Source organism: Aptenodytes patagonicus, chromosome 7 (genome assembly GCF_965638725.1).
Source record: "Aptenodytes patagonicus chromosome 7, bAptPat1.pri.cur, whole genome shotgun sequence".
In the NCBI taxonomy this organism is placed as follows: Eukaryota; Metazoa; Chordata; class Aves; order Sphenisciformes; family Spheniscidae; genus Aptenodytes; species Aptenodytes patagonicus.
This window is the reverse complement of record NC_134955.1, coordinates 17,525,123-17,538,623: the sequence shown is the minus strand read 5'-3', so window position 1 is coordinate 17,538,623 and position 13,501 is coordinate 17,525,123. Positions and strand designations below refer to the sequence as shown.

Below are 13,501 nucleotides of genomic sequence, written 5' to 3'. Positions count from 1 at the left end.
CCTCCCCTCGCCAGACATGCCTTTACGCTGTTCTCTGTGCCTGCCGTAGTACACTATAGTCTAATGACTGGTTAACAAGTCATAAACCAGTTTATGTCCCCCTGCACCTCATCTGGTCCATGACCAAATTGCATACATCATGTGGAATCTTTAATGATGACGTTGCCCTCAAAAAGCCCCAAATCCTACAAAACATCCCAGACTGTTTACTTGCAAATTGAGCAAGTTTGTTCTGATTTACATCAAAGCATGTTGTAGTGCAATAGTTACAAGGGCTCCTTTTTCTTTGGCTTTTGGCAACAAAGGAAACTAGCAGGATGTTCGGACAAGAGCTGTACGAGGCCAAACAGCCAGCATGCCCCTTGTTAAACACTTCACTGTTCACTACCAAAGTCAAAGGGATATTCTTTTAACCTAGGAAGCATTATGGACCAGACAGGCACCAACAATCATGTTTCACAACTTTAATAGAATATTCTATCTATTCTGTACAAATTGAAAACACCGTATTAAGTTACAAATGTGTAAGGTAAGGCTGGAGCACTCTACATGCCTGGTCACAGTGTTGATACAGCTGCTATTCAACTGCTGCCAGAGGTTGGCAATGGATGCTGAAACTAGAAACATGTACCTGAAGTGCCACACAACAACAAAAGGTAGTTTTGAAGACTTCAGACCTTTAAATAAAACAAATTGTGGAATGGAATAATTTCAGTGTTGCAAGACACCAAAACTTCAGATTTATTGAATTGAATTTTGATAAGTTTCCGTGTTCGTAGTGAAAGGTCCTTCCATGCTGGACACTAAGCAGTAAGACTACTAGAAATTTTCTGGTTCTTTGGCTGCAACCCACTTCCATCAACAGCAACAGTTTGGCCTTTGCAATTTGATCTTCATCCAGAAGAGTTGTCATTTTGATGCAAGTTCATTTCTTCTGTCTAGACTACTACATTGAGACCAATTCAAATTATTTGTTTTACAAGTACCCATATTGTATGCAAAAGAGGAAGAAGATTTTCAAGTATATTAAAAACTATTAAAAAGCACTAATTCTGTCAAAGTACTTACAAACATGAATAAATAAATAGTAAGATGAACAACTAAGTCTCAAATATGACACCCCCTTCAATTGGTTTTACTGAGATAATAAATATGACATTTAAAGCTGCTCAAGCACTAGTTCAATTTGTAGGTTGCAAGAAACATTAAAAAAAGGGAGGAGGGAACTAGCAAAAAAGTCATATTGCTCTATCTGTTTCAGCTACCATACATGTAATCCATTTACTTTAGCTTCTCAGCACATTGCTATTCCACAATTTTCAATGTTTAACAAGAAAATGGATAATCCTCACTTGGTAGTCTGGACTATTCCCCTATGCATAGGGCAAAAGGGCTCTAAAGGCCTATTGACATACTTCGCTACAGTGTACCAACGGCTGTAGAGTGTGCTTTATTTAAACCTCATATTTCCCAAATGCATTGAAGTTGCCACTGTACATGTTAAGCAATAAAGAAAAGTTAGTGAAAATCATGCATTTTAAAACAAATTAATTTTAAGCATTGTTAATAAGATTGTGCTGCAGTGGTGGAATATCCTGAACTGCAGGCCAGGTATCCAAATATTTGTTACAAGTTGTTCAAATATCACTTCCAAGTGGTATTTCCTTGTTACTGTTGTTTGCATTCAGCAGGTTGGCTGGAATCTTTCTGTATAAAGGGAAAAAGAAAAACAACAGTTAAAAATCAGAACGGCATACAAGAAAATACCTCAACAAATAAAAGAAATTGGCTATGCAGTTTTGAATTAGCTAGAGATATCATTAGCATGTACAAAAAAGCTACATGTAAACTCAAGGTAGATCATAAAGGTCTGGATAGCAGTTACCATATTTACTGGGTCCCCCCCAACTGCTTGGTACCCCGTATTTTTAATCTACATCCGTGTTCTTTACACTCCATCCAGTAGGCCAAGGTTCAAACAAACAAGCAAAACACCTTCTACTCCTCTCCACCAGAGGCTCAATTTGACTTTCAGTTCCTATTAAACAGTTTAACAATAAACTGCCACCTCCTCACTAACTCTGAGGAGGGAGGAAGGCAGGGAAGGTAGGCTGCTTATTCTGCAGCACGTTTGAGTTTTTCCTTAGAAGCCTTGCCCTTTCTGCTAAGGTGATGAAAATGTAATTAATGTGTTGATTTCTTCTAGGTTCTGCATCACCAGCAGGTAACTATTCAACAGTTTAACACTGGGCAAGTCATCCACATGTTAATCTGAATATGTAAAAGTAGAAACACCTTCATTAGGTAGTAAAACAACTTCCCCTTTGGCAAAAGGAAGTGTATTTGGGAAGGAGAACAAGTACTCAAACAGCTAAGAACTTCAGGTTTTACAATGCACTTGCTTTTTTGTTGTATAATCGGATTCTTAGAAAGCAGGGTAATTTGTTCAGTGTATTTCCTGTTTGCTTCTCCCTTTACCATTCTTAATATAGTTTCTTATAAACAAATAGCAGTCACAGAAACCTGCTGAATTCTAGTAAAGAAAGATACAGGTATAAAACATGACACCTTGAATGTCACTGACCACAAAATAAAATGTTTCTTAGTAACCATCCTAAAAAAGAGCTTTATGTGTTGTAAACAGAAGCAAACATGCAAGAGTTCGTTATACATCAAGTGACCAACAGCTAAGACAACTTAAGCATTTTGCCTGTAGTGAGGAAGAACAGGTGCAACTAAGATTCCTTATCATAAGTTTTGCCCTTGATAATCTGCGCTAAACCCAGACTGTTTTTCTCTTCCTCACCTAAACTGCTTTAGGGTTATAGCGGTCACTATCATTCCCACTGGAAGCCTGGATTAAAGCCAAATGCTGTCTCTTCTGCACAGATATGCCAAAGACCTTTCAGGCTTCTTCCTCGTGGTTTTCCTCCCCCAGCACATCTGGCTAACTTCAACTTTGTACTCTCTCATCTGCCGGGGGTTCCAAATGACACTGATGTGAATTCATTTTCACTGATCTGGGACTAAATACAGCATGAATTCCCTCTTGAAAAGGGGGATATGTTTACACAGAATACAAAATTAGCATTCTGTTAAAAAAATAAATAAATCTGCCACTGGTAATACGTTGCATGCTATTCCTTTTCATTTAGAGGCAGGCAAAAAACAGCAACATTTTTATCAAAAAGCTTTCCAAAAGTATCTGTTTTTCTTATAACTGCTTTGTATTTGAACATGGCCACAGAGTAGTGCACAGCATCGCTTCCCCTCCCCCATGCATTCTGGATAACAGCCATAATCAAGTAATAAACCAGTTGTTTAGAAAGTACTTAAAAATCTTTCCATCTCCCTCCTTCCTTCCTATTCACCTGTTATATCGGACACACTTATGTTGACCACTACAACCATTTCAGCCAAATTTTAATGATCAACCAAAACCCTTACTATATTTTCTAATAAACTTCATTATCTTTTCTTTATACTTGTCTTTATTTCTGTAAACATTTGAGTCATTATTGCACATAAACCTTTATCCTGTAAAAACTGAGTCACAGAGATTACAAAGTTCCCTAAGGACCTTTCAGTGTTGATTACTGCTCTCAGACAAAAAAAAAAAAACAAAAAACAGTTTAAGGGGTTCTCGGATATGAGTCAGTTGTTGGAGAATTTTGCTAGTTTATGCTATTTTTAGCTTACAGTTGAGGGCATATCTATCTTGACCATATATAAAAAAAAATGTTTAAGCAGGGCATAAGTAACAAGGCAGTATCTCAGATCCAGATCCCAACATAATCAATTTTCTTCCACCCTTTCAATAGCACAGCACTGCTCTTGCTAAGCAAGCCAGCACGCAAGCTCCACATTGCCTTCAGTTACCCATCAGCCCCACATAACACATCTCACAGTCTAGCGCCAAGATGACAACAGCACAAGTAGATGACTACAATTTTCTTCAAGTTACAGCTGCCTCATCAGGCACACACATGGTGAAACTTATCTTTGGCCTCTAATGGCTCCTGTAAGATTGGGGCCAGACCCCAAGCTGCAAGCGTGATTGAGATACTACGTCCATACTCCCTCAGGCAAGGCTATTAAGCTTGAGCCTGCTCTTCCTGCGGTGCCCAGACTGCTGGTGACATTTGGTCAGCCAACCACTACAAATCTATTTATTGGCCTCAGACAGACCCTGCTCTATTTTTCTCCCCGTTCTAGCAAGATTTCCATTCATGCTGTATTTCCTTAAATTAACTTCCCAAGATATCTCAGAAATGGTGGTGAAGTGCATCGGCCAGGCAATAAAGACCAAGCAGAGACTTTAACTGGCAAAAATAAAGAAGAATTGCATCTTATTTTAAAACAAATTTAGCAGCAAACACATGTACTAAGGTTCACTACCAGCACTACAGAGACAAGCATTATTCTTGTCGTAAAGAGATTCTCTGTAGTAGTCATGAACAATGACTTAAGTTCATATGAAAAGTGGTAGGATTTTTAAATTTTTATGTCTTTAAAGTATTTCATAGTATTTACTTATTCTGTGCAAAGAGTTTAAACTACTCCGGGCCTTTGATTCCAGTTTGAGACGCAGTTCTAATGGAGATACAGAAGTTAAATAAGTGAGATTCCCACTTATTTTTTCTCTTTTGCTAACAAGCATCAATATAAAGCTTTTTTGCCACTGCCTCTTATTTATTGCATCACTTGTTCAGAATAAAAAAAATACTCTTGCTCCAATGGGCAAGAACATTTTTCTTCTGGCATTTGATTACCCAGGAGAACAGTGCAAGAAACTTGAGCTAATTAGCTTACGTACAAGACCACTTGCTCAGACATCAGCTAAACTGCATCAGCTGCTTATGGACATAGGGGACATGCATCAAATTTAACAAGGGAATTTCACTTAAAATTTGCAGGATCATAGGGCTAAAATGGAGAAGAAAAGCAAGTCTGAAGTAATACTGCTTTCATGACTCTCATACACACAGCCCACTGCTTCTACCCAGCCAATTAATCTGGTGTCCTACAGGATGGGGGGCATAAATCCAAAGCATCCATGCCATTTGTCTTAGCAATTTAATCCTTTCAAACCAGATCTTTTTCACCTAAAGTTACTGCTGAAAGAGACACTGAATTTCTATTCATCTTCAATGTTTGAACAGATTAGGCAGGACATATTCCTAGGTGATTCAAAGAGCAATCAAGCCTTTACCTCCTTACTTATACAAATCACTTTTTGGGAAGCTTCCCACCTGCTAAAGCAGCACAGGCAGCCCACCAAGATACCATCTGGCTACCAAACAGACTTTGCTGCCAACAGTGGGATCAATGCAGGCAGTAGGCACTAAAGCTGATGTCCTTTCCAGCAGAGAAGGAAGAAAGCCTTTCAATACTTCAAATGTCCTACCATGAAATAGTCCAGTTAGGGGTCCTAAAGCTAAACCTCATCTTTGTTCGTTTTCTAATTTATATTATTGAACGAGAAAAAGCAAGGATATCAAATATATACACAGGAAGTAAACTCAGGGCTGATTGGAGCTAAGCAAGCAAGTGGTCTGAACTGCCTCCTCCACAGCCAGACAGAACGCTTCAAAGGTTCTGAAAATGAATTTGCTGCTAACAGGCCCTTCTACCACTGTTACTTAAAAGATAGGGTAAGCACCTTGAAGCATGCACAGTCTCTCTCCACAGCAACTTTAGTTCATAATTCAAAACAGCATTCTATATTACCTTGTCAGCTACTTTTCTTTTCAAGCTTAGCATCAGTAATGTGAAATAAAAGCAGCTAAAGGAACAGGGCATGCAAGCACATAGAAAAACACTAGACAGAACAAGCTACATTATCTGTTTTTGTAGCATCTTCCGAAGCTACTTTCAATCATCTGCTCAGTCTTCCAAAGCCACAACTTATACATATCATCTCTTACACAAAGCACTTATGCTAATGACCTAGTTCTAACTGAACAACTCAAACGTACTTAAAACTGACAGGAGTGAAACGAAGGAAAAAGGAAAAGTTAACTAAGCAAAAAGCGTTGACATTTATGTAGCAAATGTAGAACGACAATAAAGGAGGAGGTAATATGGAAATGACTGAAGAGAAGAAATTGGATTGGAAAGGAAAACAAACCAAAGAACAGTTATTTTTTGTGTACATGAAAAGGAAAACTATTCTAGATATAAGAAAAGCAGGGGGGGAACTGAAAGGCAAAGAGGGGCAGGGGACAGGGAGAAACAGGACCAGAAAATGGTCAGAAGAAGGAATGGAAAACAGGATCAGGGTATGAGTATTAAAAGAAAAAACAGAATTCCAAGTTGACTTGAAAAACTGAAGCCAGTGGCTGACAATTTTTAATTATAACAAGGGAAGACAGAATGTGTAACATTGCAGCAGGACAACACATAAGCTGTTGTGACAAATGGATGTTCTACTGTTGTGGGTAAATAAACAGTGCGAGTATGTTGAGGCAGGGTGGCTGACTTCTTAAAGTGTATCGGAAATAAAATTAAAAAACCATAACAGCTCAAATTTGAGTTTAACAAAGGCAAAGAAGGACATTATCTACACAGAGAGGGAATGAGTTGGAAAGACTACAGCTTCTCCTAAGTAACCAAAGGAAAAAAAAAAAGAGATACAAGCCTAAAATACAGGGGAAAATAGTACGGAGCCTGTTGCAGGCATTGTTCTCTATGAAGCATGGGATGAAAGGTGAGAGATGACAGTATACAATAGAAAACTTTTTTTTTCTTTTAAATAAAGAGACAGATGAGCAGGACAGCAATACCTGTTTAGAATCATGAGTTCAAGAAAAGGCCTCTAAGAGTGACTGACTGCCTTTGTCAGGCAGCATAAGTAAGAATAATGTTGGAAAAAGACATACTAAGTAAGCTGATGACTTACAAGAGTTCAAGAAGAAAGAAGACATTTAAGAAATAATTTGCAAGTACACTAGAAACAGTAAAGAGACGTGTAACATCAAATCAGAAACAAGGAAAAAATAAAGTCTGACAAGTCTCAGTATCTTTTATCATGTGTATACAAAATACAGTTTGACTGCTACAAAGGCAAAGCAGAAATTGCGTGCCAGAAAGGCAGAGACGTCATTCTGAAAAATCTAATTTAATTATATGATTTAAAGGCATTCACCTCTATACACATTTCTTTCTATTTTGTACTAATAAAACCTAAACTCTGAAGTCACCACTCCCCCATTTCTCTTCCCCATACAAGGAAAAAACAGAAAACAAAACAGAAAACCAACCACATTGCATGGCTACAAATGGGACCCTTGGAAGTTAGGTATGAATGGAATTCCACCTTACCTAGAAATGTATGAATGATAAACAGACTTAAATTACACCTAAATGGGAAAAAATTGAAAGGAACTGTCAGCATGAATGAAAAGTGAAATGTACAAAATAATACAGGAGGCAACAACTACAACCTTCCAAGATACCTTAAGCTTTTTTTCTACAAAATACCAAATCCTTTAAAAGGACATTTGATACCTAGCACAAATATACTTCGATTCACAACTAACATTGTGTTTCTCAGCTGTCCCACTTTTTCCCATTTTTACCACCACCGCAATTTGATCCTGCAGAACACTCATTTCTGCCACTCTAATCCTGTTTGATCAATCTTTCCACACGACAGACTTTCTTTAGTATACAGTGTTTCTCATTAAAGACAAACAAGCTCAATTCTTGATATGGTGACAAAAGCATTTACTAGTGATATGATGATGCATATAAAACTCTACATCAGAACGAGTGACTTGTTAAGCTGCTGTTAAGACTTTTATCCCAAGATCAAGCAGTTTTGCATGCCTTTCACTTTTTCATCTGTGCCTTTATAAAAAATTAAAAGCTGATGTTTTAAGAACTAAAGGAACACAAGTCTGTCATCACTGCCCCAGCTTCACTAAATGTAAGCGTTAACTTTACCATGACCGAAGGATTGAAAAATACCTATCAGAAGGAGCACTAACCCTTAAGGCTGAATTTTAAACCAGGTCTCCTAAAGTTTAAAATTCAAAGTTGGGGACTAACTTTTTTTGATTTCTAGCTGAGTGCAGACATGTGGAGTCTAACCTGCAGCCATCAGGACAACCAAAAAGAACAATTCTAAGAAAAAGAAAATAAACAAACAAGCTAGTTGAGACTTGTCAGACTAATTCTAAGTTGAAGTCCAGCCACAGAATATTTGAAATAAGACCTTTCTAAAGGAAAAACATATATCACTATTACACAGAGATACCATTGAGAAGTAAAGGCATATAGTTCAAATGTTATCTTTTTCTTGGTGCAGGTTGGAAGACAAGACCTACATTTTCTCAGTTTATGGAAACATTAACTCTTAAGAGCAATTTGAGTGCTGAAGATGATGAAAACATTGCAGTCAGAAGCTAGGGTGGTTTTTGTTTTTTAATAATTTATTAATCTTTTCACAAACTACTATAACCTTAGTTACATTGCTCATGACTATAGCCTGCGTTATGACTAAGCACGCAAAAATCCCTACCTTAGGATCACTCTCTGCATCTTCTTCTTCTTCTCCCTCCTCTTCCCCCTCCAACTCCTATGACAAAATAGAGATAAACTAACAGAAATTAAAACAGGTTAAAAGTGTAACTTTTTGTAATGGAGAAAAAACAAAATAGCAAATGATATTACCACTGTATTCCAGAGTGTTTCAGATGTCAACATTAAAACTACTTGGGCTGACTTAAAAGAATTCAGCATCTTCAAAATCTTAAAGCAAAAATCTTCAAAAGAAGATTTAAAACAGATTTAAAAGGTTCAGCACAGCTTAAGGCAACCTTCCTACATAAGCTGCTGCAGTCTCCCAGCAATTTTTTTAACTTCTACCTGACCTATTATTTGGAATTTTACAGTTCTGGTAATAAGTATGTATGTCTAATTTTGTTCTTTGTTTTGACCTCCTTCCAAAGAGTCTCTGTTTATTTCAATTACTGTGGACAGGCTATGTATTCCTGCACAGGATTTTGCAGCATTTTCACACTCTGTTGTACACACGCCTACATCCAAGTAGTAACATCTGGCACTGGAGACAGATTAAAAATACACGTATGCTTCTATCAAGACCCAGCTTAAAAAAATAAAAATAAGAAAGTGTTTAGTCACTCAACAGCCTAAGCCAAGAAGTCCGTATTGCAACTTGCAAAGAGAGAAAAGAGACTGCATGCTGAAGGCTGCCAGCTCTCGTCAGACCACCAGCTTGGTAACTTCTGATGTACACTACTATGGTGAACTTGATGACAGCCAGGTATGTACCTTTAACCAATTAGCAAGAACACCACAGTAAAGGCAGTAAAATAGAAATATAATTATCTGTAAAGGATATTAGTTCATTTTAGTGTGATATCATTTAGTGGTTTTGTGCAAAGCCTTTCACACTATGTTTGTATTCATACAACACTACTGTAAACGGACCAGACCTCTTGGTGTACTAGAAATTCCAGCCTAAATTAAGCCTTTATCCTGAGCAGTTGCTTTCTCTCCCTTTTTTACTTTACATTTAGCAACGCCCAGTCTTCAAGCTTATGACAACTAAAAGTTGACAGCTTGAATTCTACTACTGTCTAAGTAACAGATATTTAAAAATAAGACTGGAGGTTGTTATCATGCAACACTCAAATAAAAAAAAGCTCATCTTTAATTTTTGACTCATGTCAGAAAGCAGCTTTTAAAATGCTAGAAAAAATGGGTAAGTGTTCTTGCAGAAAGTACTTTCGTGAAGAGGAGAAACAGCCATAGATTTTGTAAGCCAGGAATGTTGAACTCTTTTGGAAAGAAGTATCATACACAAGAGCATTTCTGAACAACTATTTTCTGCTCCATATAGGACTATTTCTGGAACTGGAATGCAGTAGGTAATCAGTTATCTATAAAAGATACAGTATGCATCTCACCTCCTCTTCACCTTCTTCACCTTCTTCAAACTGAAAAACAAACGCAAGGTTTTATTAGCTCTGCTAATATTTGCATAAAATCTTCTGCAGTAATAGGTCTAGCATATTCAAACACAGTAACTGAAACTAAGCCCCTTCCAGAAGCAAAGATTAATAACTCATAGAGAGTTGAATGACTCTTTCCTATTCCCAATAGGAATCTCTTCAGGTTTTTTGTTATTCTCATGTAATTGATATTACATACTAGTCTAATCAGGAAAGAAAGATAATGTTTTTATCTTCATGGTGATTAATGAACAAAATGCTGATAGCATACATACGTTATCATCATCTTCTATAGCCTCCCCAGTGAAATACAGCACAGCACGAGGGACTATCCTTTCACGGAAGAAGTGTCCGATTTCAAAATCTGCTGCTAAAGTAAACTCTGAATCTTCATCCTGTAAAGCAAGTCAGTTTGATTTTTCTATTAAAAATGTGATGTGCTACAGAAGAGCAAACAAAGGTATTTCAAAGTTACAGGTTTGAGAAACATCACACTGTCATCAACATCAACCTTCAGGTCACAGGTACTTTCAGTATACTTAACTTTGTAACAATAAAAGAAATATTGCAAATCTAAATCCAGATTTGCAGAATTGAGATTTATTTTAAAAGTTTCCTACTTTCTACATACAGGCTACTGGCCTGCTGAAACACTTTCTATTAAAAAGGCTCATACAGACTTTGCTGGTTCTGACACCGGATGTTACAGAATTGTTTAGACTGCTTCAGACTGATTTTTTTAAAAAAATCAGATAGATACCAGCCACACAGTAATGCTGAGCGGCTAGAGAAAATAATGACCTCTTCTCAAGGGTGATCATTATAGGTGTCTCAGATCAGCAAGATGTGTAACAGCAAAATGTCAACAGATTACCTGGAGAAGTCAACAGTATCTTTCATTTTATCAAGATGAGCTCAACTTCGGCAAAAGCAAAAACAACAAAAACACAGAACTTAATAAAAGAACCCAAATAGTCACTATAGAGATGTTTAGCAAAAAAGATATGGCAAAGAGCAATTGTGCAATTTCAGAAATGTAAACTTACCAATGACTCTCCATCACCAGATACTGCAAAAAGAAGACAGTAAATTTAAGAAAAGTTTGTATAGTCTAGCCCACCTCAATATTCAAGATGACAAAACACAGTACAAATAAAGACCTTCTCATACCAGAAAACACCGGGGTTTATAAAGTCTTCAGAAGCTAACTATTAAACCTTTAAAAACAATTCAGATTTATCCTAAATTAAACCCACAGAAATTGCACTTGCAAAAATTTTATGTGCTATAATAAAAGCATGAAAGCTGCCATTTTGATGTCAAAGATTTTTGCACAGGAAATACTTTTTCTACAAAGACGGGTTCCAAAGGCATGCAGATCACATTTCTCCCCTCAAAGAGCAACACATTTTGTTTCTATATTAATGCTGTAATTACAATAACTTTATTTTGCTACAGCACTACAAACCCTCTCCTCTCCCCAAACACAGATGCTATCAAGTAGATTAACATTTTGTCATGAATTTGCCAAGCATTGTTGAGAAAAGGCCTGTTACTGTAACCAGTAAAGAACAGGGTGGGTTTTTTTGTTTGTTTGTTTTAAAAAAAAAACAAACAACCAAAACACACCACCACCACCACCTCCAAAAGACAGATTTCCCTCCTCTACTCGGGTGCCATGGTATTGTGATCCTACTGTGAAAGTGATAATTTGGCTCAGTCTGTTCTCAAGTTGAAAACGCAACTATCAACTGCCAGCAGATGCATAGTCGTATCTTTCTTATACAGCTACCTCCAGAGTATGTCCTTTAAGCATTTAAAAAAAACCAATATAAAACCATCATGAGGCAAACAAATCTCCATTCCTTTCTGAAAGCAGCAACTACTTGTAACAAAAAAAAAAAAAGTTGTTTAAGTTAAAGGACATTTCTGTACCAAACAAACTCCAACTTTGGAAATACTTATCACTTGTTTCTTATCCCCATGTACACAGGGATTTGCAGTGGTATTTAGAAGGGACAGGTAGTTCATAATAGCCCATGACTGAATCAAGAACTAAAGTCCATTTTGTTCAGTACATCTCTGAAGTCCAAAGTAAACTGCTTCTTCCATCCATGTTTGGAAAAAAAGAGTACAATGGGAGATGTATCAAGAAGAAATAATGTTTTTGAAATCCATCTAAGTTGTTCTAAATATGTGAGTACACATCTAACGTTAGATAACTAGGAAAATTAGGAAGGTATGTATGGAGCATTAGGGGTCACTAATTAATCACAGAAGAAACCACAGGAAGTTCTGTCACTTAACACAGAGGTTTAAATGAAACTGATATGCTAGAACGTGACCAACACTGGAAGAGATTTCTTTCCCATGTTAAAAACCTCAAATTGACGCATGGAGCCATCCTGTGGTAAAACAAGTCAACTTCTTTAGGAGATTCTACATGAGACTCTTACCATACTATGAATCCTCTTTACACAGCACACCTAATGGCCAAATTCTACAGAATAATGTCAGAACGAAATGATCTGTTTGGATGGGCTACAGTTTGCTGTCTTTCTCTAGTAAGAAGAAAGTATATAATGCAGCAGCACAAATAGGTTGTAGGTTTAAGCTGTATAAATACAAATACATATAAATAAAACACAACATATTTTAAGAATCCTCAATTCTCAGTTTCTAAGCTTACCCTTTATTGGGCTGAAGAAGTTAAAAAAAGAATCATTAGGTACTTGTTTAGTAATTGTCCGAACTGTGCCTCGACCCTTGTGTTTCTGTTTTTTCTTGATTGTTTTAACTGTAACATTTTTTCCTTTCTTCCAGTCAATAGTACACCTAGAGACAACACGTGGGAAACAGCATTTTAACACAAGACATCAGTGAAAATAAGGAACTGAGCATCAGAGCAACAAACACGAAGGCAAAGATGGCTTATCATTCTCTAGATAAAGCTAGTTTTACACACACTGGCAACTGAATCTACTTGACAAGATGTCAAGTAGATGCATCGTAGTGCTAGAGACTATGTGTATGTTGAACATAACAAATATTTCCCTAAATGAAAAAGCTAAATAGTTTGTCTTCGCAGAGTAATCACTGCCCCCACCCATACTTTAATACCTCTTTGCCCCAACTACTGGAGTTTTGTAACCAAGGACATGATTAAGCTATTCCAGAAAAATCTCAAGAGTTGAGAATTATTCTTCCAACAGTCAGACCAGTAGAAAACAATAAGTTACGTCCTCTCACTACAGGCCAAGGCAGTGTCCAGTTTCCCTAAAAATAAATGCACAAAGAGTGACCAGGGAGAGGCACATTTTAGCTCTCCAAAGAACAGTGCTCAGACTGACCTGGCAGTCAAGTACAGCAAAGTTAGAAAGTACTTTTCAGTTTCTTTCTGCTACTGTGCAAACTGTCACTTTTATCTCAATTAAAAGTCTCCCTCCATCCACCTATAGTTTTACCCAAAACTGCACATGGCAAAGAATGAGTGGTAAACACAGCTAGTTCTCTTCTAGTGG

The 13,501-nt window shown here is 37.1% G+C and overlaps 1 protein-coding gene across 5 annotated transcripts in view; it reads right to left on the bottom strand.

The window, feature by feature from the left end:
* Nucleotides 1-449: 449 nt before the first annotated feature.
* The window catches only part of NAP1L4 (nucleosome assembly protein 1 like 4), a 29,104-nt gene continuing 16,052 nt past the window's right edge, over nt 450-13,501 (bottom strand). For 2 of the 5 annotated variants that reach the window (XM_076344167.1, XM_076344168.1), the window contains exons 10-15: nt 12,670-12,815; nt 11,027-11,049; nt 10,256-10,375; nt 9,936-9,965; nt 8,525-8,581; nt 450-1,707 (exon numbers count right to left, since the gene is read on the bottom strand). In XM_076344167.1, the coding sequence (XP_076200282.1) occupies nt 1,669-1,707; nt 8,525-8,581; nt 9,936-9,965; nt 10,256-10,375; nt 11,027-11,049; nt 12,670-12,815 (415 nt within the window). In that variant the 3' untranslated portion in view covers nt 450-1,668. Of the gene's footprint in view, nt 1,708-7,323; nt 7,362-8,524; nt 8,603-9,935; nt 9,966-10,255; nt 10,376-11,026; nt 11,050-12,669; nt 12,816-13,501 lie in introns of all 5 variants that reach the window. The other 3 variants (XR_012995868.1, XM_076344169.1, XR_012995869.1) reach the window with 3 other exon arrangements.